Source organism: Mchenga conophoros, linkage group LG3, assembly GCF_057382185.1.
Source record: "Mchenga conophoros isolate Kocher_MC1m ecotype Shallow Benthic linkage group LG3, M_conophoros_male_GT1.1, whole genome shotgun sequence".
NCBI classification, from domain to species: Eukaryota; Metazoa; Chordata; class Actinopteri; order Cichliformes; family Cichlidae; genus Mchenga; species Mchenga conophoros.
Window position 1 is genome coordinate 7176904 of NC_140528.1, and position 27810 is coordinate 7204713.

At 43.2% G+C, this 27810-nt stretch overlaps 1 protein-coding gene and 1 pseudogene across 1 annotated transcript in view; both read left to right on the forward strand.

The window, feature by feature from the left end:
* Positions 1 to 27810, forward strand: part of LOC146577113 (protein NLRC3-like) — a 560242-nt gene that overhangs the window by 498911 nt on the left and 33521 nt on the right. Inside the window, exon 11 of the mRNA XM_085268103.1 lies at positions 13811 to 13984. Within this exon, the coding sequence (XP_085124229.1) occupies positions 13811 to 13984 (174 nt within the window). The remainder of the gene's footprint in view (positions 1 to 13810; positions 13985 to 27810) is intronic.
* On the forward strand, positions 1869 to 13321 carry LOC146577123 (protein NLRC3-like; annotated as a pseudogene).

Genomic DNA, 27810 nt, shown 5'->3' on the forward strand with positions numbered 1-27810 from the left:
TTTACAGCAGACAAAGCAACACGCTGATCGACTTTGACCGCTGCAAAAACAAAATACCCACCAAGTCTGAAGTCGATCAGAGGAACTGTTGACAGACTGACAGACAAACAGATGCTTGATTCATTAGTGCGATTAAATGTTCTTCTTTAGCAGCATCACTTCATGTGTTTGTGTTCCAGGAATAAAGGTCTGTTTAAACTGGACGTCTCCTCAGCATCACTCGTGCTGTCATGGTTTCAAAGCTGTGCAGAAAGAATCTGAGGGATGATACAGAGGTGACCAAAGTTACAAACATCCAGCTGTGCTGCAAATGTTTGCAGAGCTCCAAACTCTTTGGCTTTCTGCAGAGCAAGTATGGAAGAAGCACCTGAGCTAACTTCAGTTTAGACGATATGAGGAAAAATGCTGCTTCCCAAAGTTTCCTACAAGTATCCAGTTTATATTTAGAGAAGCGAAGGCTCTTTATCCTGACAACTACTCCCTGGTGGATCCCTGTCCTGTGACAGCAGCAAAGACTGTGTATCAGTATCATCAAAGCCACTTCAATAACCAGTGTTTAAAGCTCTCTAGCAGATGGACTTCAGTGGCAGCAGCCTCTGTCTGCTGTGTACAGAAGGTTCTCTGATGAAGCACACAGCAGATGCTGCACTACAACAGCAGCAGCAGCTCAGCTTCAGTTTGCTTCGACGCCCTTTTTGACCTGTGAAACAGCAGAAAATGAAACATTTCAACACCCGTTTGTTAGCGTGAGCTATTCTGCTGTTTTTCATCATTTCACAGGTGAAATAAAATCACATTTACTTCCTGTAGGAGTGATCGTGTCCAGCCTGACTGAGACCATGTGCTCCATCCTGCACAGGTAATAAACCTCTGACATGAAGGGCTGTCAAGTAGTTTTAGACAAATGGGGGTAAAAGAGACGTTAAAAGCTTAAAGAGAAACGACATTTTCTAAGAACTGTCTGACGTTCACCTCTCACACAGTGGATACGATTCTGCCGCTGCAGGAATAATCTTTGTGGTTATGAAACTGTCCATGTGTTTGCAGAAAATGTCACATGTTCAAAGCCATCCCAGCACCTGGGGTTTGTATAAGTGCAGCTGCTGGTGGGGAGATAGTCTCACTCTTCTATATAAAGAGTCAGCAGGCAGCAGATCTTCATCTGTGATCTCCTCCATCATCACGTCTTCACTCTTCAGCAGCTATGGCTTCACTTCGTGCCCTTCTGGGAGTGGTGCTGTGCTCCTCATGGTTTCTGCTTCTGCCTCAGGCCGACTTTGATTTACAGAGTCATCCATAATATTTTTTATTTTTTATTTTACTGCCCATCTATTTTCATACAAATGTCTCCGTCTTATGGAAAAGGGGTGGAGCTTATCCAACGAGGACAGGCAGGGCCCCCCCAGACAGTTTAGCAGTCTATACAGGAGGCTGACCTTTGCAACATGTACTTCTATAATGACTTCACCATTTAGGTTATTTGGTTATGTTTCACCCTGGATTTTGTGTGATAATATTTATTTTGTCCACTGATTTAAAAACAACAAACTATATGAATATAAAACAGTGTGAACAACAAAACATCAGCTTTGGAAACTTTGATGTAAAATTCTGCAGTTGTTTTCTCAGATATAGCATAAATCAAACTAACATACATCAGTGTGTTATTAATGTGCACACACACACACACACACACACACACACACACACACACACACACACGTGTTACAATAAACAGCTCTTATGCTTCTGTATGATTCTCAGTGCTTTCCATTTGCGTGTCCACAGGTTGCTGTAAGTGGTGCTTGACTGCAGTTTGCTCTCATTTCAAGTGGTTTGCTGTCACAAAGCCAACAGGAAGTCCGGCCATGGTTGAGCCAACTGAAGATGGGTTGAAGGTGGCGTCCTCGTTTCCTCTGTGAGTGCGAGAGGACAGACAAAGCAAACACCGTTTGGACAGCATTAAAATATTTACACTGATGATTAATGTTGTGTCTTTGCACCTGTAGCGATACATGTTGGAAAATGGAGACTTTAGCCACCAAGACTGACGTGCCTGGAAACTTCCCTGTGAGTACGCCCACAAAGACAGGAAACAGTTTAGCCACCGCGGTTAATCCTCCATCATCATCATCCAGTATTTTTCACATCTTTTCTTCTGCTGTTTCCCTTGTTGTCAGTCACGGGGTTTGTGACTGAAATGCGTGTGGTCGACGGGAAGCCTGACGAGTACGGCCTGAATCATTCCATCAACACCGGACGGAGTGAAACCTTTGTTGAAAACAGATTATATGGTAACGTTGCATTTAGCTTCAGTAAACTGTGAAGTTACAGCAGCAGATTTACATCACGTGGCTTCACAGGAAGTAGTCTGGACCTCAGCGCTGAGGTTCAAGCAGCTCTGCTTGCAGACGGCATCCTTCCTGAAAATGTTCTTCATCTTCCTCAAACCAGAACTTTTACATTGGTGCTGAAGTTCTATATAAAAACAGCCTGAAATACAAAGTGATGTTGTGCACTGATTACCTCACACTTCCCATGTTTCCTTCTACAGAGGAGTGTCCGCCTGAGTGTTTTGTCTGATCTGTTGTTGATCGTCTCATTGACACTGCATGCAGATCTGACACCAGGGCTGGACTGGGACAAAAAATGGTCCCGGGCATTTTGACTGGAGACCGGCCCCCCAGGTATTAAAGGAAAAACCATGAAGCCTTTGAATGAAAACAAACGCTGTTGTCACAGTGATGGACGCTGTCTTGTTGGTATACATGCATCAGTCTAATAAACTTAAACCTGCACCATCCTCCCTGTCCTGGTATTCTAAACAGGAAGTAGACTGTTGGTCGAGTTAACCTCCTGAACATCTACAACACACGGTGGAAACCTGACATTAAGACAGAGACTAGAGGTGAGACATGATCATTGCTGATTACTGATGACAGATTTAGATATATTTTCATAAACCTTTCATTTGCCACATCAATAAACAGCACGGCAGGGCAAAATATGTTTTCTAACATGGCAACCTTTAAAAAGTGAAAGGAGACAGAAAGACAGGTGAGAAAGAATCAAACTGACTTTTTGATGCATTTTACACACAGTACTGGTGCAGAATCTAGAAAATGTGGGAAACACTGGCATCATATGCAGTACTTACTTCTGAAGAAATTATGATGGGACCCTAAAAAATGACTATGTACAATAATGGATTTCTATACATTTTACATCAGATGAAAACGTTTGTTGTAAGATTCAGATAATTATTTATTAAAAGTGAGACATTTTAAATGAGAATAAGAAAGAAAAGTATTTCTTTGTGCCCCCCTCTCCCTGTTAATGCCCTACCTGCCCCCCTGGCAACACTTTGCTAGACCCGCCCCTGCACAGTTACCAGCTGTCAGCTACACAAAAAGGATCCTGGTGTTATTTGTCTCTCAGAAACAGTTCATAACTTCAACTCATTTTTGTTTTGTCATGTTTTGTTCTTTACATTGTCTTTCTTCTATATAATTGTTAAACATTTAACAAATATGTCTACAAAAAGATTTTAAAAATCAGACATTTCACACAGACACCCAAATGATTTCTGACTGATGAAGGGGGCTGAAGGTGCCCTGCTCTTGCCCAGCTTCTGCTGCTCTCTCCCTGCTCACTGTCAGCAGCTGGCAGCCTCGGTCCTGCCTGAGACTCTTCATCTATCAGTGCCAAAGAATATGGGAAATAGCAACGCACAACATGCACATTACAAAACAAGCACATGAATCAGCATTACATTCATTAGTGAAGTGCTGACGTTCGTTCCTAAACTTTGGGCCTTAATTAACATCACTGTGAACTAATGTTTGCTTTGCTTCTTAACCAGTGAAGCAGCGAGGGGCTTTCTGAGGTTCCTGCTCGTAAATGCCCAAAATGAGTCGAGTATTTCTCTGCAACTACAAACTCTGTTTTCATCAGAGGTGTAAATATTACAGCACTGTGTCAGAGTCACTGAGGCTGGAACACAGAAAAAGGAAGTAGATGTATTTATTTTTAGACTTTATTGCCTGGAACCACTTTAAAAATACGCTTTGGGTCACAATTAACTGCAGAAAACCAGGAATCCACATATGAACATTATCTGTGCAGAGATTTATGCTTCTGAAGGTAAACAGTGAAAACTTGCAGCACTAAATGCACAGATAGCCAGGCGTTTCACATTTTGGGACCATCTGCCAGTTTTCATTTCTTAGGTATTGAAGAGCAGAAATGATTGAATTTTATTTACATGCTTAAAAATGTTTGCTTTTGAATATTATTTGAAGAATTACCCACACACTCAGGCACTGTGGGCCTGTTTCCCTTTGCACAACCGAGTGTTGGAAACGGGCCTTTTCTCTTTAAACTCTGAGGGGCTGTAACTTTGGCTTCTATTGGCAGATTTGCATGATTGAGCCTCTTTTTAAAATAGTTTTAGCCAAGAGAATCAAGCTAACATCACCGTTTTTACGTCAGCTCACGTCACACGAGCTGTTTCAAGAAAAGTCCTCCTGTCACACAGCAATGCCTACATGAATCACACCACTCTGCTTAAATAATAATAATAATGTTTAGTGAAGCAGGTGAAGCAAAGGGCTGCTTTTAATAGGCTGGGAGACCCAGGTGTGCTGCTTTAGCTGCTGAGCCTCTCATGCTAGCCTCCATCTATAAGCTGGGATCACAGGAGCACTGCAGTCCTGACTAGATCAAGGATTGTTATTCATGCAGGTGACAAAAGTTTACATTCACAGAGTCATAGGATTGAGCCTGGTTTGAAAAGCAGCTGTTTAATGCAGCTGCTTAGAGTTCACACACAGTAGAAGAATCAGACTTGAGTCACATTTCAAACACTGGAAAAATACTCAGCAAGTAACAATGAAAACAGCACAGACTCAGTATATCCTGTTCAGTCCTGTGTTTGATATGAATGTGCTGTTCAGAGAGGATCTCATGTCCTCTTTTACAAAGCCTTTGTTTCATGATGTTTGTGTATAAATGAATGTAGGTGTGTTTCTAAGTGTGAAGGAGCCCTGGGAGAAAAGACTGAAGCTTGTGCCAAAGAACAAACAGGAAAGAAAGATCAGCATTAATGAAGACGAGCACAGAAGGAGCCCAAGCACGTGTTGCTTTTTCAGATTTCTCTAAAAGTGTGTGTTCATTTGTTCCATCCTTCACAACAAACAACAGCTGACAGACACACATGCACTCTGTGTCACTTCACAGGGGCTGATGAAAGTGGACACAGTAAAGGGAGAGCTGGACCTGCTCTACACATCCTGCACTCTGTTAACAGACTTTATTCTGCAGCATCAACAGATAAAAATATATGAAGATATAGAAACGTTTAACATTGTGACTGTTCACGTTAGTGAAGCTGTTACTTTGCTGCCAGGTGGGAAAAGAAGCCTAAAGCTGAGTCTGATTAAACATCTGCTGCACCAGAGAGTTTCATGGCCCTGCTTTATCCTGTGCTTGCTGACCACCTCGTCCTGAAACCTCTTCATCATCCTCACAGTTGTGTGAAGAAAGAGGGAAGCAGGTGGAAACCATCTGTGCTGCTGTGTTCACTTGTGTGTGTGCGTCTATGGTCATATCTAATGTGTACCTACAGACAAACACAAACACCTGGCATTGCACAAGAGTCTCTACTGGAGCAACCTGCAGATGTCAGAGATGTGATTAGAGGGTAAAGTGGACTAGTGAGAGCATCTATGTTGTTGTTGTCTGCTGGGGGACAGCATCAGCTCCAGAGATGCATCAGGATCAGCAAACTAATCTGCAAGGCTGCAAGTGTCACTGAAGGAGTTTGAGTCAGTGAGGGACTCAAACTCACACAGCTGGTCAAGAAGGCTCAGCAGCTGCTGTATTTCCTGAGGAGGCTGAGGAAATTTGGTATGTTGGCCAAGATCCTCAGCAGGTTCTACAGCTGCACTGTGGAGAGCAGCCTGACAGCTGCATCACTGCATGGTACGGCAGCACTACTGCAAACCGCAAACGCCTGCAGAGAGTGATAACAACTGTGGAGAAGATCATCAGGACCCCGCTGCCCTCTCTGCAGAGCAGCTACCATCACAGAGTCCAGAGGAGAGACACACCTCTGCCCTCGAGACGAAGGTTCAGAAGTGTGAAATGTAGAACATCCAGACTCAACAACTCCATCTTCCCCACTGCTATCAGACTCCTGAACAGCTGACCGACCTCAAACTGCAGTTTGCACATCAGGTCACTTTGCACACTAAGTTCATTTTGCACATTAAACTCCATGTACATCCATGTACATCGACATCTGCAGACCACACGTGTCTTCAGTTACTTATTTGTACTTATTTGCAGTTATTTATCTTTTTATTTTATTTTTTTAAGTTATTTTTTATCCTTATTTTATCTTTTTATTTATTCTTATCTTGTTCTTTTAACCATTATCTAACTTGGCATTGTGCACGGTGTGTTTAGATTCAGTTTAAATTCAGGGACACGGAGCCCCTGTTGATCCTCTACCTAATCACACGAGCCACGGTGTGAGAACGGGTGTGGGTCTCAATCAGCCAAGGTTTTGGGTGAACCCATTGTGAGATCTAGCCCCACCCCATCATGTGATTTCCTGTGATCAAATGTCCCAGGATGTGAGTGGGCGTTAAGACGTCCATGTCCCTCTTCAAGCAACTTAAAGAAGTCCAGACGCTTTTCTTTCCAAGCTCCTTCAACAACATCATTCATAGAACAGCTTCCAGCTTCTTTTGCTCGGCTACAGTTTGGATGGATTTGCATTTAAAGATGCAACAAGACTAAAATGGTTAGGGTCAGGAGGTCAAAGGTCAGAGCTCCTGTGGGTCTGAGGGCGGCCTCACGCTGGAGAAGGATGAAGGAGTCTGACCTGAGCCAGTGTTTGACATGAACACATCAGCACTGCTGTCAGTGAGCCTAACGACAGCCGTTAGCATCATTTCAGTGTTTCAGTCATAAAAACACTTCCTGTCTCTGTGGTGGTTACAGTGACATCATGCAGTTTGTGCTTTGACCTCCAGAGGGCGACAAATCAGCACAGACAGAGAGCTCCATTCAAACTTTGCTGCCATCAGGAATAATTCTTCAAATATAATCATCAGTGTTTGAGCAGTTATGATATCAGGGACAATCTAGACATGTGTGACAATACTGAACATGTCACATGACACACCTCAAACATCATGTGATCCACTCTCAGTCTGCACTTTCATTCATGACTTCAACAGGTTGAAATGAGCTTTGAAGAAACATTCAGTGAAATAAATCTTTCATGGATTCATGTGAGCAGCAGATGAACTTTGTACCAACAACATCTTCAATAACAGAGTCTGAATGAAGCTCAGGTGTTGATGCTGCTCCCTGATTGGACGCTTGGTTTCAGCTCTGCTCTCAGTCTTTACTGCACAGGTGAAGGTAGAAAGTGTGACTGGATCTATAGACTGGAAACAGAGAAACATGCTGAACATTTGAAGCTTTGCAGCAGAAATGTTCATGTTACAAATACAGCAGAGCTGATCTGGGATCAGTGTGTTCACACCTGCAGCTACAACAAGGTTTCATGTCTCCACACGTCAGCATGTGAACTTTACTCTGACTCAGTCTGAGCAGTCAGACGGCATATTTTTAAAGTTAACACATCAGCACACACAGAGCTGAGCCCCTCCCACCTGTGCTGAGTTTCAGGTGGAGCCCCGCCTCCTTCCAGGAAGCAGCTCACCTGTGTGTCCGTGTTTAGTGTCCAGGTGTGGAGTGGAGCTTGTTGTTGGTGTGTGAAGAAACTGTAAGTTTGCTTTGTTTCCTCCTTTAACAGTTTGTCTTTAGGAACTTTACTGTTTGTTCAGCTCGTGTTTGATTTCTTCACACAACAAACTGTGTGTGTTTGTATTTCCGGTCTCTCCATTAAAGTCAGTGTGTAATGTTTCCTGGCTAACATCAGCTGTGTGCAGCTTAGTTCAGCACAAATCTGCCGCTCCATAGTTCACGGTAACGGACTCACAGCTGGACCAACGAGGCCGAGTGTGTCCGCCACTCTGAGCTACGTTCGTGTTTGTGTACTTGTAGTTTGTACTTTGAGTTCACTCAGAGCCCACAGAGGACGCAGCGTACGTGATGACGTCACAGCCCTTTACCTCCTTTACTGTCACTGTGATTAATATTTACACACGAGACACCTGCAGAGCTCTGACGCTAAGCTAGCACACAGCATGCTAACACTAAGCTAACGCTAAGCTAACACTAAGCTAGCCAAGAACCCAGAGTGAGGTTAAAGCTGAGTAAACACTGACCCCAGACCAGCACCGTGATAAAGTGAGCTGCTGCTGCTGAACTTGAACAGGTAACAAAGTGATGAGCAGTCAGGCTGCAGGTTTCTACCTGTTCATGTTTCTACAGTAGAATCACTTTGAAGTGTCTTTGTGCTGTTTCATCTTTGATTTGTGTTCATAAACACTCAGAGAAACATCACGTGACCTCATCAGGATCTGTGTTGGTGTGTGGGGCTGTACCTCAGCTTTATGTTGTTACATGCTCATTTGTTCATTTTAACATCAAAGTAATGTTATGAGGAGTAATGAAGTAACGTACTCCATTACTTTTAATCAAAGTGTTCTGTGTAATATGTGTAATAATGACTGTTTTGAGTAATGACCAACACTGATCACAACAAAGAGGAAATGCCTCCAACATGCACAAACATTTGAGCCACAACATGCAGTTAATGTGCACAAATGTCTTTGATATGCTGCTCAGTGATGGTGGTGACTGTCAGAGCAGAGCTACTGAGAATCAATAAGTAATATCAATGATGGGATCAGAATCACTAAATTCTTCTCATCCCTGTCAGTATCATACATGTGCTGTATAATGTGATAAATGTAGAGGTGCTGGCTGTTCTCTCACTCTGCTGTTTAGCTGTAAAGGACGCCTCCCTGCCTTTGTCTCATTCATGACCTTTAATAGTCTCTTCTAACATGCAGAGATCTGTATGATCTGTTTCATAGAGTCTAACCAGCCTGTACAGGTAACAACAACAGTCACTGCATCACTGACACACAAACGTCATCTCTGTCAATAACAACATTCATACATGGAATAAAAACACATCAGTGGATCATTGCTGGAGCTGATGTTTGTGCTCCTGGTGCAAAGGCTCTCAGTTTCCTCCTTGAAATAACATCAGTGGTGGGTCAGCGACATGCTTTCTTTCCCTCTCAGGTTTAAATATCTGGGACTCTCCACCGTTTGGTTTTAGAGCTGAAGAAGCTTCTCAGATGAAACGTCTTCCAGAAACTTAAAGACGTCTCTTTTCTCTCCAAGCTCCTTAGATCACATGACCTGGATGACTGAACCTACAGACATATTGACCTGGTTTCATGGTCACATGACAGGTCAGAGGTCAGCGACTGTAACTCAGTTCCTCCTGTTAATGTGAACTCACTGAGTGTTTGTGGTTTACCTCTCAGACTGACTGAAGATGATGATGGAGGAAGAGGAGGACAGAGCAGAGTCTGCAGGGTCCAGCTGTCCGTCTGTGAGGAGTGACCGGTCCAAAGGTCATAATCCAGCCTTCAGTGGTGAACCTGGAGCAACGAGGTCAGAGAGCTGAACTCACTGAGTAACAGAAATAATTCTGCACTGACATTATAATCAGTGTTGACTCTGGTTGATTGTCTGACTGTGTTTGTGAGCTGAGAGGAAATGAAAATGAGTTTGTAACAAAAATCAGTTTTGTCCAGTTTTCCTGTAAAAAGCTGAACTCTAATCTAAGAGGATGTTACTGACAGGAAACAGCTGCATTATCTGCAGTCTGTGTGATCACAGCTGCTTCAATCATGTTTGTGTCTGCAGAGGTCAGAGGTCACAGTCTGCAGGGTCCAGCTGTCCGTCTGTGAGGAGTGACCGGTCCAAACCTCTAAATCCAAACTTCAGTGGTGAACCTGGAGCAACGAGGTCAGAGAGCTGTGATGACTCCTTTACATGTTTGTGTTTCCTGGATAAATATGACCTGAAACATCCTCAGATTGTTACAAAGATTCATTAAAAAGAAAACAATGAAAGAGAAAAGATCCAAATGTTCGACTTGGTCATTTGCTGTTTGAGGACAGTGATGCTCATATCTGTGGGGAAAGTGTGACCTGAGTGGGTTCATGTTTGTCTTTAAAGAACAGAGCTGCTCTGATTCTCTTTGTGTCTGATCTGTTAAACAGTCTGAGAGGTCACACAGAGACCCAGCAGCTAAAGCCTGGATCATACTGGCTGCTGTTACTCCATCAGGACAACACTGAACCACAGTGGTGTGGATGTAGTGGATAAATCCCACCATACTGATGCTCAGAGTTAACCACAGGGAACAAAACCAGATGTTACCTTCAGATTGTGACCTTTGGAGTGGACGATGCAGATTTCAATAGAGAATAAATGTTGTTGTTTTTCAGCTGTGAAGAAAGAATCTAATTTTCTGAACTTAAGAATTTATGATGCTGGAAACAACATGGAGACTATAACACAACATTTCCACTGTGTTCATAGAATGAATGTAAAACTGTCAGACATTCATTAAATATGCAAAATGTCTACAGAAGCATCAGAGGGTCAGACGTGAAGCACTCAGTGATTTTGATCAAATGACTCATCAGTTATTGATCTGTACTACACTGATCTACCACGTTAGTAAAGCTGGTGTTCTGGTGGTGGAGGGAGACTCGGATCATGTTCTGGTTTTGGAGCAGTGATCTGCTGATGGTTCAGTTTGATGAGCTTCTTCAAAATCATCCCTGACATCACCACTGAAAGGACGTCCATGAAAACAGACTGAAAATTACTGATATGTTCACAATCTGAGAGTTTAAAACTTGACAGACTTGATTCAGATGAAGTTATTTGAGCAGAAACTCCTGGATCTTTATCCTGTGTGGATCTAATCCTTCATGGTTCCTCCACAGAGTGGAGCAGCAGAGCTCAGAGGTTCCCAGTGGTCAGTCTGCCCAGCAGCATCAAACACAGCTGGACTCCATATTTATGGTCTGTACATGTACAACAACTACTGTTACATCTGTTCTGTTCACAGTCATCTCCATGCTGCTCTTTGTAGACCAGTGGATCGTCAGTGTGTCCAACATGGATCTGATGTTTGGCTCCATGATTTCAGTCTGATTGGCTCATTCATAAATATTCTGTTCCAGCTGCTGGAGGACAACATCATCACTTTTGTGAAGAACGAGCTGAAGAAGATCCAGAAGGTTCTGAGTCCAGATTACCCAGAATGCTTAGAGGATCAGAGGAGCAGCAGCAGAGAGGCGTTTGTGAAGATCACAGTGGACTTCCTGAGGAGAATGAAGCAGGAGGAGCTGGCTGACCGTCTGCAGAGACGTAAGAGGATTTATCTAAAGATTTAAGCTGCTGGATAAATGAACATTTTCCAGAGATGGAAGATGGAGCAACATGTTTTAAAGATTAGTTCTTTTTGGAATTGAGTGTTTATTTTTCTTCTCATTCAGAACTTCAAGCTGCAGTTTGTCACCGTAACCTTAAATCCACCCTGAAGAAGAAGTTCCAGTGTGTGTTTGAGGGCATCGCTAAAGCAGGAAACCCAACCCTCCTGAATCAGATCTACACAGAGCTCTACATCACAGAGGGAGGGACTGCAGAGGTCAATGATGAACATGAGGTCAGACAGATTGAAACAGCATCCAGGAAACCAGACAGACCAGAAACAACCATCAGACAAGAAGACATCTTTAAAGCCTCACCTGGAAGAGATGAACCAATCAGAACAGTGCTGACAAAGGGAGTGGCTGGCATTGGGAAAACAGTCTTAACACAGAAACACAGCCTGGACTGGGCTGAAGACAAAGCCAACCAGGACATCCAGTTCATATTTCCATTCACTTTCAGAGAGCTGAATGTGCTGAAAGAGGAAAAGTTCAGCTTGGTGGGACTTGTTCATCACTTCTTTACTGAAACCAAAGAAGCAGGAATCTGCAGCTTTGAAGACTTCCAGGTTGTGTTCATCTTTGATGGTCTGGATGAGTGTCGACTTCCTCTGGACTTCCACAAAACTACAATCCTAACTGACCCTAGAAAGTCCACCTCAGTGGATGTGCTGCTGATAAACCTCATCAGGGGGAAACTGCTTCCCTCTGCTCGCCTCTGGATAACCACACGACCTGCAGCAGCCAATCAGATCCCTCCTGACTGTGTTGGCATGGTGACAGAGGTCAGAGGGTTCACTGACCCACAGAAGGAGGAGTACTTCAGGAAGAGATTCAGAGATGAGGAGCAGGCCAGCAGGATCATCTCCCACATCAAGACATCACGAAGCCTCCACATCATGTGTCACATCCCAGTCTTCTGCTGGATCACTGCTACAGTTCTGGAGGATGTGCTGGAAACCAGAGAGGGAGGACAGCTGCCCAAGACCCTGACTGAGATGTACATCCACTTCCTGGTGGTTCAGGCCAAAGTGAAGAAGGTCAAGTATGATGGAGGAGCTGAGACAGATCCACACTGGAGTCCAGAGAGCAGGAAGATGATGGAGTCTCTGGGGAAACTGGCTTTTGATCAGCTGCAGAAAGGAAACCTGATCTTCTATGAATCAGACCTGACAGAGTGTGGCATCGATATCAGAGCAGCCTCAGTGTACTCAGGAGTGCTCACACAGATCTTTAAAGAGGAGAGAGGACTGTACCAGGACAAGGTGTTCTGCTTCATCCATCTGAGTGTTCAGGAGTTTCTGGCTGCTCTTCATGTCCATCTGACCTTCATCAACTCTGGACTCAATCTGCTGGAACAACAACAAACAACCTCCAAGAAATCTAAATTATTTAACAAACTAAAACTTCAATCTCTCCACCAGAGTGCTGTGAACAAGGCCTTACAGAGTCCAAATGGACACCTGGACTTGTTCCTCCGCTTCCTCCTGGGTCTTTCACTGCAGACTAATCAGAGTCTCCTACGAGGTCTGCTGACACAGACAGGAAGTAGCTGGCAGACCAATCAGGAAACAGTCCAGTACATCAAGGAGAAGCTCAGTGAGAATCTGTCTGCAGAGAAGAGCATCAATCTGATCCACTGTCTGAATGAACTGAATGATCGTTCTCTAGTGGAGGAGATCCAACAGTCCCTGAGATCAGGAAGTCTCTCCACAGATGAACTGTCTCCTGCTCAGTGGTCAGCTCTGGTCTTCATCTTACTGTCATCAGAAGAAGATCTGGATGTGTTTGACCTGAAGAAATACTCTGCTTCAGAGGAGGCTCTTCTGAGGCTGCTGCCAGTGGTCAAAGCCTCCAACAAAGCTCTGTGAGTACATATGTGATCATAGCTTTAGCTTTTAAATGTTTATTCTAGTTAACACAGATCAGGTGGAACAACTCAAATAAAATATCAAAAATATTAAGTGGTCATCGGTACTCAGTTTGTTCAATACTGAATACAATGGAGCACAAATTGTCCACGTTTCTGAAATATTTCTGGGTGTAACTGTCACCAAAGTGCAATTTAGACCTGGCCTGTGGTTGTTATCTAAGTGATAATCATCAATTCTACTAAAACAAATACAAAATAAAGAAATTTGACACATTCTGTTGATATCAAAAGCACACTGAACAATTCAGTGTTGTTTTACTGCTGTTCTCTCTTCACTTCTTCTCCTCTGATTCTCTCCACATGTTGCTCTGCATCAGTGCTCAGTTTCCTGACAAAACAAGATTAAATATTGCTAAATATAATAGTATCTCATTACACTTCAACATACGTGTTTTATTTTTGTAATTGTTTATCTGTTATTTTTCAGACTGAGTCACTGTGACCTGTCAGAGAGAAGCTGTGAAGCTCTGGCCTCAGGTCTCAGCTCTCAGACCTCTAATCTGAGACAGCTGGACCTGAGTAACAGTAACCTGAAGGATTCAGGCGTGAAGCTTCTGTCTGAAGGACTGAAGAGTCCACACTGTACACTGGAAACTCTCAGGTGAGATCAAGCATTTTTCTTTCATCAACTGACAGAATTAGCAGATTAATAATAAGGCAGTCCTCTAATAAGAGGAGAAGTGGAGGTGTTTTGAAGGGCAACATACTCTTATGTTAACAAGACAGGAAGTAGTTCCTGGGAACTGCTTCCTTTGTTGTTGTCTAAGTAGAAACATGATGGTGAAACAGTGATGAGTTTGCAGAGGTGGATCCACAGCACACAACACAACAATGCTGTTGCGAGCTGAAAGCAGACTTCTCACAGATTCTGAGGCTGCAGGTTTCATCACTGTCCAACCAAAATTCACTGAACCAGCAGTAAATGAACGTCCAAAACTACGCTTCATGTTTAAAAAACAGATGATCAGGGTGGATTTGTGTTTACATCTTTTTTGTGTGATCTGTTCACCTGCTGTTTCAGCTGTTTGGTGGTTGTTGAGATGGTTTTGTGAACTTTTAGCTGAGATTCTGACGTTTCTGTAGATACCACACATGTCTAATTACTTTGTATAGCATGAACGGCCATAACGAGGTTTTTAACAGTAAGAAAAGTTGTAAAACTTCAGAAAATATAGTTAAAAGTCCAAAACCTTCTACGTCTGGTGGCTTGTGGTAAGGAGCAGATCAAACGAGTAAAGAATTACGTTATAATTATGAATGGCTTCAACAGCACATTCAGGTCTGTGAGACTCATTCAGACACTGAGCCGTGGCTCTGTGCTACATGCACATATTTCTGCATCTCTGCCATTCAGACACACTTTATATATAGTTTATTTTATGTAGGATTCAATACTGAACTGTACATTTAGTCTTTTTAAAGGCAGCAAGTTGTATTCAGTGTTTTCATGAAAGCCTTATTTCTATCCATTTACTGCTATTAGGAAGAACACGTGAGTTTAAGACCTGGACCAGTTTGAAACCTTTTGTCCTCCACAGTGGAAAATGGGTGGAAATAAAAATGGGTCTCACTTTAGCCAGCTCCTAATTTTATCAGTTCTGCTCTCAGCGTCTCCTGTATATCTCCTGTATAAATGTTGCACTCAGCTTTGTGGTCTCCAATATCACTGAAATGCAGCCAGATGCTGCTCATTTTGCCTTTTCACTCTTTCCTGACACGCTTGCATTTCAGTACAGCTCCCATTTCTCTGTGTACTGGTCTCTACCACTACCCTTGCTGTCTATGGGACATGTCCTCTTTCACATAATGGTATGATCCCAGTCTGTCTCTGAAAGTGTTTGGCCACATGGTTTGCTCATCAGAATAAAACCTCAGCCGTGCTCACATTGATTATCAGCAAGCCTGAAAATTCATCAATATTTGACATATGAAATTATCTCAAGGGCTTGATTTGGCCCACGGGCCATATGTTTGACACCCCTGGTTTACACAGTTTGGTATTCAATGTACAAGTGAGTTAGCTCTCAGCTAACTAGCAGACAAGCTAACTGCTGGGACTGCGTCTTTCTAACAAGAGCGTCAGACACTCAGACTGGTTTCCTTTGTGGATGATGATGTGTTCTCACACTGATCCTTCATGCTGATGCTGCCATCCACCCACTGCTCCTGGATTCCTCATCATCATCTCCATCAGCCCTCACAATACTCCACCTTCTTCAGCTTCATGTTCAGCAGCCTGGATGGACAGTAATTCTTTCCATGGGTTATGGTGGGACATTGAGAGCTGAAGTCAAACAGCAGTGAGAATGAAAGACTGATTCATTTCTATTTAGTCTTGTGCTGTGCAGCTTTGTTCAGAGCATTAAGGCCCAGCAAAGATTACTGAGGTCATAGAGTCCTGATGAAACCTGTGTGCTTATAGAAACTGAGACCAGATGAACCAGAATAGAAGGACATTAAAATGAAGTGTCAGCTACACAAAGGCAAAGCTATTCAGTTGTTGCTGTGAGTTATTTAAATGGAGGATGGAGTCAGACTTTAAGCTGCTGGACTCAGTCACTATATCCTGTTGTCCTCATAGAACCTGGACACACAGACTCACCTGTGACACAGTGACACACAGTGTGGGCTACACACACATTAGAAAGTGGATCAGTCACACTTGTGCAATCATTTGTTGTGCTGGGAAACCATGAACACTTTGAATCACATTAATGGCTTTGTTACAGCAACATTCAATCATGAGTTCAAAAGTAGTGCATTGTGTACTTATTTTAATAGTACTGCAGTATGAGAAGTGCAACATTCAGTGTGCAGAAACAGATCAGGTGCTTTCTAACAGCAGTGTTCCCTTTAACACAGCAGCAGTTCAAATATTTCTGTCAGTCTGAGCTGAAACATGAATCTAATCAAATATCAAATCAAAGTTCTTTGCCTCTGCCAGGACGTTAACATTTGATCTAGTTTTTTACAAAGTTCCCTCAGCGTCCAGAGCCACCAACATACCTTTGATCAACAGCAAGTGAACATTTATAAATGTGTGTTTGCAGAACAGGAAGCAGCAGAACTATTGTTCTGTTATCAGGCAGCAGCACAAACGCTCATCAGCTCATTTACTGTGCAGGACTTTGAGTGTGTGAAGTGTGTGTTTGTGCTGGATTTCCTTTGGAGAATCTCAGTCAGAAACCAGACAAAGAAAAACTCTTTCAACAGTCCAGGTTGAGTTGACAACATGAACTGCATTTATCTTCCTCTGACTGACATGTTCTTCCTCCTCTGCACCGAGCCAGCTGCTAAGACTCACAAGCTCATTGACATTTTCTGATGATAAAGAAACTCTCTTCTTCTGCACAATATGAGCAGCAACAGAGAAGAAGCTTTCACAGGTACAGATGTTGCAGCTGTGGCCAAGTACATGTGCTGCATGTTGGAGCAGCACTCTAATGGACAGGCCTCTGTACTGATGGTGGGCTCTGCTCTGTATCCACCACACTGTTCTCAGCTGAGTCTTCCTCCTGTTCACAATCACACTCTGATCAAGCATGTTCATGTTGTAACACCGTGGCTTTCGTAGTCTCTCCTTTTTCTACAGCTCATGTGTTCTTCTTGTGATGCTGCGTCTTGAGGCTCATACATGCCGTCATTTGTTGATCCTGAGAACGTTCCTCAGACCGACTTCTTCAACAACAGATAACTTTAGTTGTATCAACACTGCCTCCTGGAACAGTTTAAAATGAACATGTCAAAGATCTGCACCTGTCTCCATGTTTCTGTCCCCGCCCCTTTCTCTCTGTCCTGGGTCATGTGAGCGCTGCAGTAGTATTAGGCCCACCCTCAATGCTCCCATTGGCTGAGACGCATAATGACGCCCATTTCAAGCCAGCACTGATCAACATCCCTCCTGTGACCCATGGCTGTTATATTCAGAGCCAGTGAGCACTTTCACAATAATCATGATTTTAAAAACTGTGATTAAAATAATTGCTGACGTTAATCAGTTAATGAGTTAACGAGATTATAACAGGTTAAGTTGGCCTAATAATTAGACTTTGGTGACAAACTGATGTGATCTCCATGTTTCCTTTGTTGGACTGTGGGCGAGTGTCAGAACTGAATGTACTGAGTAACATGTAGAATTTAAACATGTGTCAGTTCCAGTTTTAGAGCTCTAAAGTGCAGCTATCATGTTAGGAATATGTTAGGAATAGACAGGAACACTGAGCACACTGAGGTCAAATCTTTATTTTACCACTCGCTGCATTCTTGATGTTCATGAATTCAGCAGCTTCATGATTGTCTGCAGCATTAATCTCATATTTCCATTAAAGTGTTGAATTTGACTGTTTGATGTTCTTTATGATCTCTGGCACCAGTTCATCTGTAGGCTGAGCTCAGTCCATCCATTTAGTGAAATGATGTTTAAAGGTCTCCTTGTCCTGTGAGCGTGCACAGATCCTGAAGCAGAAAGCCTGGGTTACAGAGAAATGATCATCACTGTGATGATGCTCATCATCTCTGACTGGGATTTGAGGTTTTGTCAAAGCAGCAAAGAAAGCCTGGCTATGTTGGACTGGGTGTGGAAGCAGCTCCCAGTTTGAGTTCAGGAGACAGACACCCTCTCTACTTTGAAGATCAGCTTCAAACTTTCCTTTTTGATAAAGCTTATAGTTCGAGCTGGATCAGGTGACCCTGAACCATCCCTTAGTTATGCTGCTATAGGCTCGGGCTGTTGGTGGACTTCCCATGATGCTCTGCTCTCTTCTCCCCTCTTTTCACTCCTGATGCTTTTATATGTCACTACTGCATGTCCTTAACTTTTGTCTCTCTGTTTTGTTCTTGTCTCTCTGAGCTCATCTCTTCTCTTTCCCCTCACCCTGCAACCAGTCATGGTAGATGCTCCTCCTGGAGCCTGTTTTCACTGGGAGGATCTTTGTGTCAAAGGGAGTTCTTCTTCCCACCATCACCAAGTGCTGCTCACAGTGGAGGCGGTTACCTTACACTGTTAAACAGCTTCAGATGACTGTTGTTGTCTGTTGGGTATTGTCACTTATAAATAAAGTTACAATGGATGGATAGATGTTATTGTGACAAAGAGGAAACAACTGTTGACAGATAGATTGTTGTTTTGTGTGTCTGCAGTCTGTCAGGCTGTCTGATCACAGAGGAAGGCTGTACTTCTCTGGCCTCAGCTCTGAGCTCCAACCCCTCCCATCTGAGAGAGCTGGACCTGAGCTACAATCATCCAGGTCCCTCAGGAATGAAGCTGCTTTCGGCTGGACTGAAGGATCCAGGCTGGAGGCTGGACACTCTCAGGTATGGAGAGAAAATCTGATAGAGGAGGAAGAGCTGGAAACATTTCCTGTGTCTTTCCTTCACTTCCTGTTTGTTTCCTGCAGATGTCACATGAACAATCACACATGCAGGAATATTTTCAGGGACAGACACACTAGTCTAGCTGGATAGTTCATGGATATTTATGTAGGGGTCTCCAAGGAGTCTGTTTGCGGGAACATTTAGGTCACAGGTGTACCTGAGATAGATACCAGTGTACCTAATAAAGTGTCAGCTAACATTTGGAAATGGAAGCTTAAATAATGACAAACTGTACATTCACAATAAATTTGTTCTCAAGTGCACATTTTTCTGTTATTGTTCTCAAACAACAGAATGAGAATGAAATATTGATTCTAACAGGGCCCATAAACAGCATTAGCTTAGCAGCATTAGCTTATCAGAGTTTCTATCATGGTCACAGAAATCTTTAGCAGAGAAAAGTGGCCTACTTAGCAATAGCTGCTCAAGTTGTATAAAGAAAGGGAAAACAGTATTAGCATTAGCTGCTAATGGCAGCTTACTTAGCATAAACTCTTCACATCTTTATAATGCAAGGGAAAGGAGTCACTCATGGAAGCCTATTTAGCATTAACGTCTCACATCATTATAACACAAGAGAAAAGGGTATTAGCATAAGCTACTAATGCTTATTCACCTCAAATTAGCTTTAGCTGCTAATGGTAGCCTACTTAGCATTAACTCCTCACTAATCAGAATCAGAATACTTTATTGATCCCTGGGGGAAATTATTTTTTGTTACAGTGCTCCATTTTAAACCAACATTAAGACAAGACAGACAATACGCTAACTAAGAATAGTACAATATATACATATATATACATACATACATACATAAGTCACTTATAAATAAATATTTGGAAAAGAAACATGTGTAGTTGTAGCAGCAAACAGTGTGTTAAGTGGATGCGTTGTACAGGGAGATGGCCACAGGCAGGAATGATTTCCTGTGTCGTTCAGTGGTGCTTTTCGGTAATCTCAGTCTCTCACTGAACGAGCTCCTGTGACTGACCAGCATGTCATGGAGTGGGTGGGAGGTGTTATCCAACATTGTCTTTATCTTGGACAGCATCCGCCTCTCCGACACCACCTTGAGGGAGTCCAGCTCCATCCCCACAACATTGCTGGCCTTACGGATTAGTTTATTAAGTCTGTTGGCATCTGCGACCCTCAGCCTGCTCCCCCAGCATGCAACAGCATAGAGGATCGCACTGGCCACCACAGACTCATAGAAAATCCTCAGCATTTTCTGGCAGATGTTGAAGGACCTCAGTCGCCTCAAAAAATAGAGACGACTCTGGCCCTTCCTGTAAAGTGCTGTGGTGTTTTTAGCCCAGTCCAGTTTATTGTCAATGTGTACTCCAAGGTATTTATAGTCCTCCACAATGTCAACACTGACCCCCTGGATTGAAACAGGGGTCAAGTGTTTCCTGGTCTTCCTGAAGTCCACGATCAGTTCCTTGGTCTTTGCCACGTTGAGCTGCAGATGATTCTGCTCACACCACGTGACAAAGGAGTCGACCACAGCCCGGTACTCTGTCTCATCATCCCTGCTGATGCATCCAACCACCGCAGAGTCATCAGAAAACTTCTGAAGATGGCAGGTCTCTGTGCAGTGGCTGAAGTCTGTGGTGTAGAGGGTGAAGAGGAAGGGGGAGAGGACAGTCCCCTGTGGTGCCCCTGTGTTGCTGATCACCTTGTCAGACACACACTGTGGGAGACGTACATATTGTGGTCTTCCTGTCAGGTAATCAACAATCCAGGACACCAGAGAAGCATCCACCTGCATCGCTGCTAACTTATCACCCAGGAGGGTCGGCCTGATGGTGTTGAAAGCACTGGAAAAGTCAAAAAACACATCAAATTAGCATTAGCTGCTCATATTGTTATAAGGAAAGAGAAAACGGTATTAGCATTAGCTACTAGGGATGGGTACCGGTGTCCGGTGCCATGATGGCACCGGTTCTGACATAAACGGTAGTAACCAGACCGAAAAGCAGCGCACATTTCGGTGCTTTATTTCGGTGCTTTTTTTTTCCTGAGCTGTGATACACTTCTAGCCAATCATTTTACGTTTCCGAGGATAGTAGGCGGGTCCAGGTACGTACGTTCTGTGAGCAGAGCTACAGATTAGAAATGCCCAAGGCGAAGCGGTCAAAAGTCTGGCTGTACTTCACAGCAAAATATGCAAACTCAGCAGCCTGCAACAAGTGCTTTAAGCTGATACTGTGATACTGTCAAAGGAGGTAACACCTCGAATCTGATGAAACACCTGGCGACGCATAGCGTTTTTTTTTAAAGCCGAAAAATGCGCCGTATTTGATAGCTTGCTGCGAGACCTCACACCGAGCACATCTACTGCGGTGTGGTGCCTGTTGTCGGACCCGGAGTTAGCAACATCCCCAAGAACCCGAAGAATAGAGTCCTGGCCCCTAGCCCTGCCAGTGTAGCAGAAATGATGAGGATGATGATGCAGCAGCAGCCGTTCTTCTCTGCGTGAGTAGCTTAATGTTGTTCGTGTGTAATTTACGTTGAGTAGGCTAACCACGTTATTACATTAATGCATGTAAGGTGAACTAGCAAACATCATCATAGCTACATGCGGCTGTCTTCTTGTTTGATGGCAGATACTCCCTTCACCCTGGCCAAAAAGGCTAAAATGACCAAAGAAAAAGAGGGAAACAGCTAAACATGAGAGGTTTTTGGACAAAGTTTGTATTTTTTCCATTGTTTAAGCACTGCTTCCAGCTAAGAGTGATACCATATATGCCCCATAGCTGCAGAAAAGGCTAACATTGTTATCTTTTTACATAAAACCAGCTGAATATGAGAGGTTTTTGGACCAATTTTGTGTTCTCCATTCTTTAAGCACCGGTTTGAGCACCGTTTGAGCACCGGCACCGTTTCAAAAGTACCGATTTGGCACCGGTATCGGATAAAACCTAAATGATACCCATCCCTATTAGCTACTAATAATTATTCAGCCCTAATTAGAATAAGCCTCTAAAAGCAGCCTACTTAGCATTAACTCCTCACTAATATAATGCTAATTCACATCAAATTAGAATTAGCTGCTCATATTGTTATAAGGAAAGAGAAAACGGTATTAGCATTAGCTACTAATAATTATTCAGCCCTAATTAGAATAAGCCTCTAAAAGCAGCCTACTTAGCATTAACTCCTCACATCGTTGTTACCCAACGGAAAAGAGTATTAGTATTAGCTACTATCATTTTTAATAAGTAAGAGAAAACAGTCTTAGCATTATTGAATAATACTAATTCACACTGAATTAGAATTACCTATTTACAAGAGCGTACTTAGAATTAGCCGCTCACATTGTTAAAAAGTAAGGGAAAACAGTATTAGTATTAGCACATAATGCTAATTCACGTCAAAGTAGCATTAGTTAATAATGGCAGCCTACTTAGCATTAACTGCTCACTAATATAATGCTAATTCACATCAAATTAGCATTAGCTGCTGACATTGTTAAAAGGGAAGGGAAAACAATATTAGCATTAGCTGCTAATAATTATTCACCTAATTAGAGTTAGCCCCTAATGGCAGCCTAGTTAGCATTAACTCCTGACATCGTTATAATGCAGGGGAAAAGGGTTACCATTATCGGATAATGCTAATTTACATCAAATTAACAATAGTTAATAATGGCAGACTTTTCGTATCATTAGCTGCTGTCATTCTTACAAAGCAAAGGAAAACAATATGAGCATTAGCTGCTAATGCTTTTTCATCTAAAATTAGCATTAGCCACTAATGGCAGCCTACTTAGCATTAACTCCTCACTAATATAATGCTAATTCACGTCAAATTAGCATTAGCTGCTAGCATCAGCCTACCTAGCACTAGCTGTTCACATTGTTAAAAGGGAAGAAAAAACGATATTAGCATTAGCTACTAATAATTATTCACCCCTAATTAGAATTAGCCGCTAATGGCAGTATACTTAGCATTAACTCCTCACATTGTTATAATGTAAGGGAAAAGAATTAGCTCTTTCTCATTTGAGAAACAAATAAATTCTGTTATTAAAACCAGCTGTAAGGTTTATATTGTTGATTGTCATTTATGCTTAGAAATATTTACTCATATATGCTTAGAGTTGTATAATCGATTGCATGATGATAGAGGTTTGATCCTTAGTAGTCTGTAAAGACTCTGTGTGCCTTCCAGAGTGCTCTGGCATGCACACACCACTTGGGGCCATGAGAGAGGTCGTACCCTCTCTTACTGATTTATGGTGTAGGACAGGGGTCTCAAACTCAATTTAGCTGGGGGCCGCTGCAGGCAGAGTCTGGGTGAGGCTGGGCCGCATTAGGTTTTCCACAAGAAAGGCATGGTTAAAAAATTCCAATCTTCTCAAATCTCTTTATTTTTATTTTTTAACACAAAATATGAAAAATAAATAAACAAATTAAGAATTAATAAGAAAAAAAATCAATCTGTAAAACATAAATAAAATAATAATAAGATATTTTTAGTCAGTGAACTTGTGTGTTTCTTTCAGTCTTCTATATCTGCATTGTTTAGATTGAAATGTCTGTATTAACAGTTCTATAACCTTCTTCTGAACATGAATGGAACACTGTAGAAAATGAACTGTTCTTCTGAACATGGCTTCTCTTGCCTACTCCTTGCTGCTAGAGACCTGGCAGCGTTTCCTCTCGCATAGCCGAGCCAGATTTGGCCTGAGGGAGGAAGCAGTTGCGACCCTCAGTATGTCTTGAAGATGATCATCCGTAAGTCTGGACCTGTACTTGGACTTATTGAAGTTCAAAGTGGAGAAGAGCTTTTGGCACAAGTATGTGCTACCAAAAAGGCACATGGTCCGCTTGAACATTCGGGAAAGCCGAGGGAAACTAGGGCTCAAGTCTCTCAAAAATTGTCCAAGCTTGTCTGCTTTTCCACTCACCTCCCTGAACTTTGCTTTGAGTTCAGAGTTGCACTGCAGCTCAATGAGCTCCATTTGAAGCACAGAAGGGGCATCTTGCACATCAAAGGAGAAGGGGTCCGCAAAAATGTCAAAGGTGGCTCTGTGTGTCTTGAAGTCAGCAAATCTGTGATCAAATTCCTCCTGTAGCCTCAAAATGACATCAACATACTCGTCAGCACTGAATGGTGTGCCTGCATCCACGAGTGCCTTGCATGCTGGGAAATGGCAAAGGTTTGTCTGAGAGAGCTGAGCTTTCCAGAGCGCCAGTTTTGTGGAGAATGCTCTCACGTTGTCATAGGCAGCACTGACAAGTTGCCCCTGGCCTTGTAACGTCTTGTTCAGTACATTAAGCTCATGTGTCATATCAACAAGAAAAGCTGAGTCCATGAGCCATTTGGGATCAGTTAGCACAGGAACACTAACTCCATCCTTCTCCATGAAGGCTTCACTTCTGCTCTCAACTCAAAAAGTCTCTTTAATACATTTCCCCTGCTGAGCCAACGTACCTCAGTGAAGTCGAGCACATCCCCATATTCTGACTCCATTTCCTCTAAAAAAGCACAGAACCTTCGGTGCTTTAAGCCCCTGGATCTGATTTGGTTGATGCATTTCACAACAATAGACATCACATTGTCAAACTTCAGGCATTTGCTGCAAAGGACCTGCTGATGGATGATGCAGTGCAGAGCAATGGCCTCCTCCACGCCTTCCTCTTCCAGTTTGTTTTGTGCCACCAGTCCATGTTTCCTCCCTGTCATTGATGGCGCTCCATCTGTTGTTATTCCAACAAACCTCTTCCATGGCAAACCAACATTCTCAATGGCATCACACAGCTTGTAAATATCTGCTGAGCGGTGGTCTGGCCATGCATTGGAATTACTGTGAGTCTCAACGCGTAGAGAACGTCATTTCTGCTTCTTTTTCTTGCAACCGTAGCACGGCGATCGGCAGATAAAAAGCCGGTAGCAGTCTCCTTTGTTTTTACGCTCGATGTTCATGTCTTTCATGACGACACGAACACCGTGGCGTTTGCAGATGGTAGAAAGTGCAGGGATAGCGAGCGCAAAAAAGGCGACTGCTCACGGCGCCGGGCTGTTGTTACAGGAGAAAGAAGCGGAAATGACACCGTGACATATAACAAATAACATCAGCTGTTTCTGATGTTAGTTGTTTTGACTGCTTTTACATTATATTGAAATATATGTAATGTTCATGTTTGCTGCAATGCAAACGCAGTGATGCAAATAAAAACATCGAGCCACAAATTACGGTGCGACCCTATAATTAGTCCGGGTTACCGGGGACTGTTGTTGCCGATGAACAGGTGTCGCTATGTGACTGCAGACTAAATTGGGCTGCATTGAGTTCATGACTTTTCTTTTATCCCGCCGCCTACGCATCACTGTGAGAGTTAATATGAAATCTCTCTCTGTGGAAAAATAACTTTAAATCCCACTGACGTGTGTATAAATCTATATACGTATAATGTCCCGCTGGGCAGCAACTTAAAAAAACAACTTTTTTTGAAGTGTTGTGAACGCAGCGCGCTGGGGCGAATGTCGGCGTTTGCCCAATAGAAAGGAGGAAGCCAGCCAGGCACAGGAAAGAAAGAAACACTCCAGGGCAACGCTGCTGGAACTTTGACTCATTGAGAAATGTTTCCCTGCTTGCATCAAGCCCGGCTGGTGTCCCCTGAGATCCATATCCCACCCTGATTGGTGGGTTAATTCAGCTCCGCCCACAACACTGTAAAGTGTCATACATTATCAAACTAACATTACATTTTCATATTAAGGTGGGGCCAAAAACTATCGTCCTGCGGGCCGCAATTGGCCCGCGGACCGCGAGTTTGAGACCCCTGGTGTAGGAGGACACCTACTCTGTGTCTGGTTAAGTATAAGAGCCCTTTGTTAGGGGGACCGCTGGACTCTTAGCACCAGCTTTGGGGTCACAGGGTCACATCTGGAACACACACACACACACAGACACACAGACACACACACACACACACACAGACACACACACACACACACACACACACACACACACACAGACACACACGCACACACGCACACAGACACACAGACACAGACACACACACACACACACACACAGACACACACAGACACACACACACACACACACACACAGACACACAGACACAGACACACACACACACACACACACACACACACACACACACACACTATGCACAGACTGGTACTCTTTGTTCATACCTGTGTAAGACGTCATAATGAACTTGTGCATATTCATGTAAGCTCAATAAAGAGCAGTGTTACGAGGGAGCAGACGAGAGCGACTGAGGTCAAGTGAAGGAACGGCGCTGTCACAGTTCTCTCCCTCATCAATTGTCTGGTTCCAGCGGTGGGTCTGTGCTAGACGACCCATCACCAGCTTTTTCCACTGGTTACCAGTACGTGGTAGAATCCACTTCCAGATCTGGTTGTCTTTAAATCTGTGAATGGATTGGCTCCATCTTATCTCTCTTTAACAAAAGAATCCAAGTGGAGCCCTCAGGTCTGCAGATAAGCAGCTTCTGACCAGAACTAGACGTAAAAACAGAGGTGAGCTTTATCGATGGCTGCAGCCAAACTCTGGAACAGTCGCCCTTCACATCAGGTCGTCACCAACACTGGACATTTTTAAAAGCCGGTTGGAAACACATTTGTACTCTGTAGCTTTCAATCCTGACCAGTCTTTATAGTCATTACTGTGTATGTTTCCTATTTTCTCTCTACTCTGTGCAGCACTTTGGCTCAAGCTGTTTTTAAATGTGCTGATAAATAAATGTAGATTTCTTTGAATAAAACAGTGGAGCCGAGCTTTGAGCTCAGTGTGTAACAGTGTGTGTGTGAGAGCCATGTAATGTCCATGTGTGCATGCTGACTGTGCTGCTCTGACCCCCCTCCTCCTTTCAGGGTGGAGCCTGCTGGAGTCCGATGGTTGAGACCAGGTCTGAGGAAGTGTAAGTGTGTTTTTAATGGGATTCATGAAAACAAAGCAGCACACATTCAACCATCTTCATCATGTCAGGAGTCATCATCAAAGTGTCAATCAATGAACAGATGATGGATCAATAACTGCAGCTGGATTGTGTTTGTTCTCTCCATCAGATTCCTGTCAACTCACAATCGACACAAACACAGTGAACACAAAGCTCCAACTGTCTGACAACAACAGGAAGGTGACACGTGTGGAGGAGGTTCAGTCATATCCTGATCATCCAGACAGATTTGATGTTTATCAGCTGCTGTGTAGAAATGGTCTGACTGGTCGCTGTTACTGGGAGGTCGAGTGGAGAGGAGGCGTTTATATATCAGTGAGTTACAGAAGCATCAGAAGGAAAGGAGACAGTGATGACTGTGTGTTTGGATGGAATGATCAGTCCTGGAGTCTGAGCTGCTCTGATGATGGTCCTCAGTTTGTCTGTCACAATAACAGACTAACATCCATCTCCTCCTCTTCCTCCTCCTCTTCCTCCTCCTCTGTCTCTAACAGAGCAGCAGTGTATGTGGACTGTCCTGCTGGCACTCTGTCCTTCTACAGAGTCTCCTCTGACACTCTGATCCACCTCCACACCTTCAACACCACATTCACTCAAACTCTTTATCCTGGGTTTAGGTTCTGGTCTGGTGGTGCCTCAGTGTCCCTGTGCTGAGTGGAGTGTAAAGAGTGTCTCCTGTTACAGAAACACTCTGACTGTTGAACAGATAGTTCAGTCTGTACATGTCTGTCTCTTTCACTCACAAACACGTTTTCAGATTCATGGATTCAATCAGTTGATGTTTGAAACTCTTCTAAATGATTCCTTGTAAACTTCTTCAGTCACAAACAAACAGGAAGTGATGTCACATGTGTTCCTGTCCACACAGCAGAATGAGTCTATTGCTGACAGTGATGTACAAACAGAGTGAGCATTTCTGAGGCCCAAAATAAACTGAGTAGTTCACTGAATGAACAATGGACTGTGAGCTCAGCTCCTTCATCATTAGTATGGATTATATATGTATATGTATTATATTAGTATCATATATATCAGGTGCTGCTGCTTTCAGTCATTGTGCAAATGTGCTGTTTGTAAGCTTGTAAAGCTGCAGTCA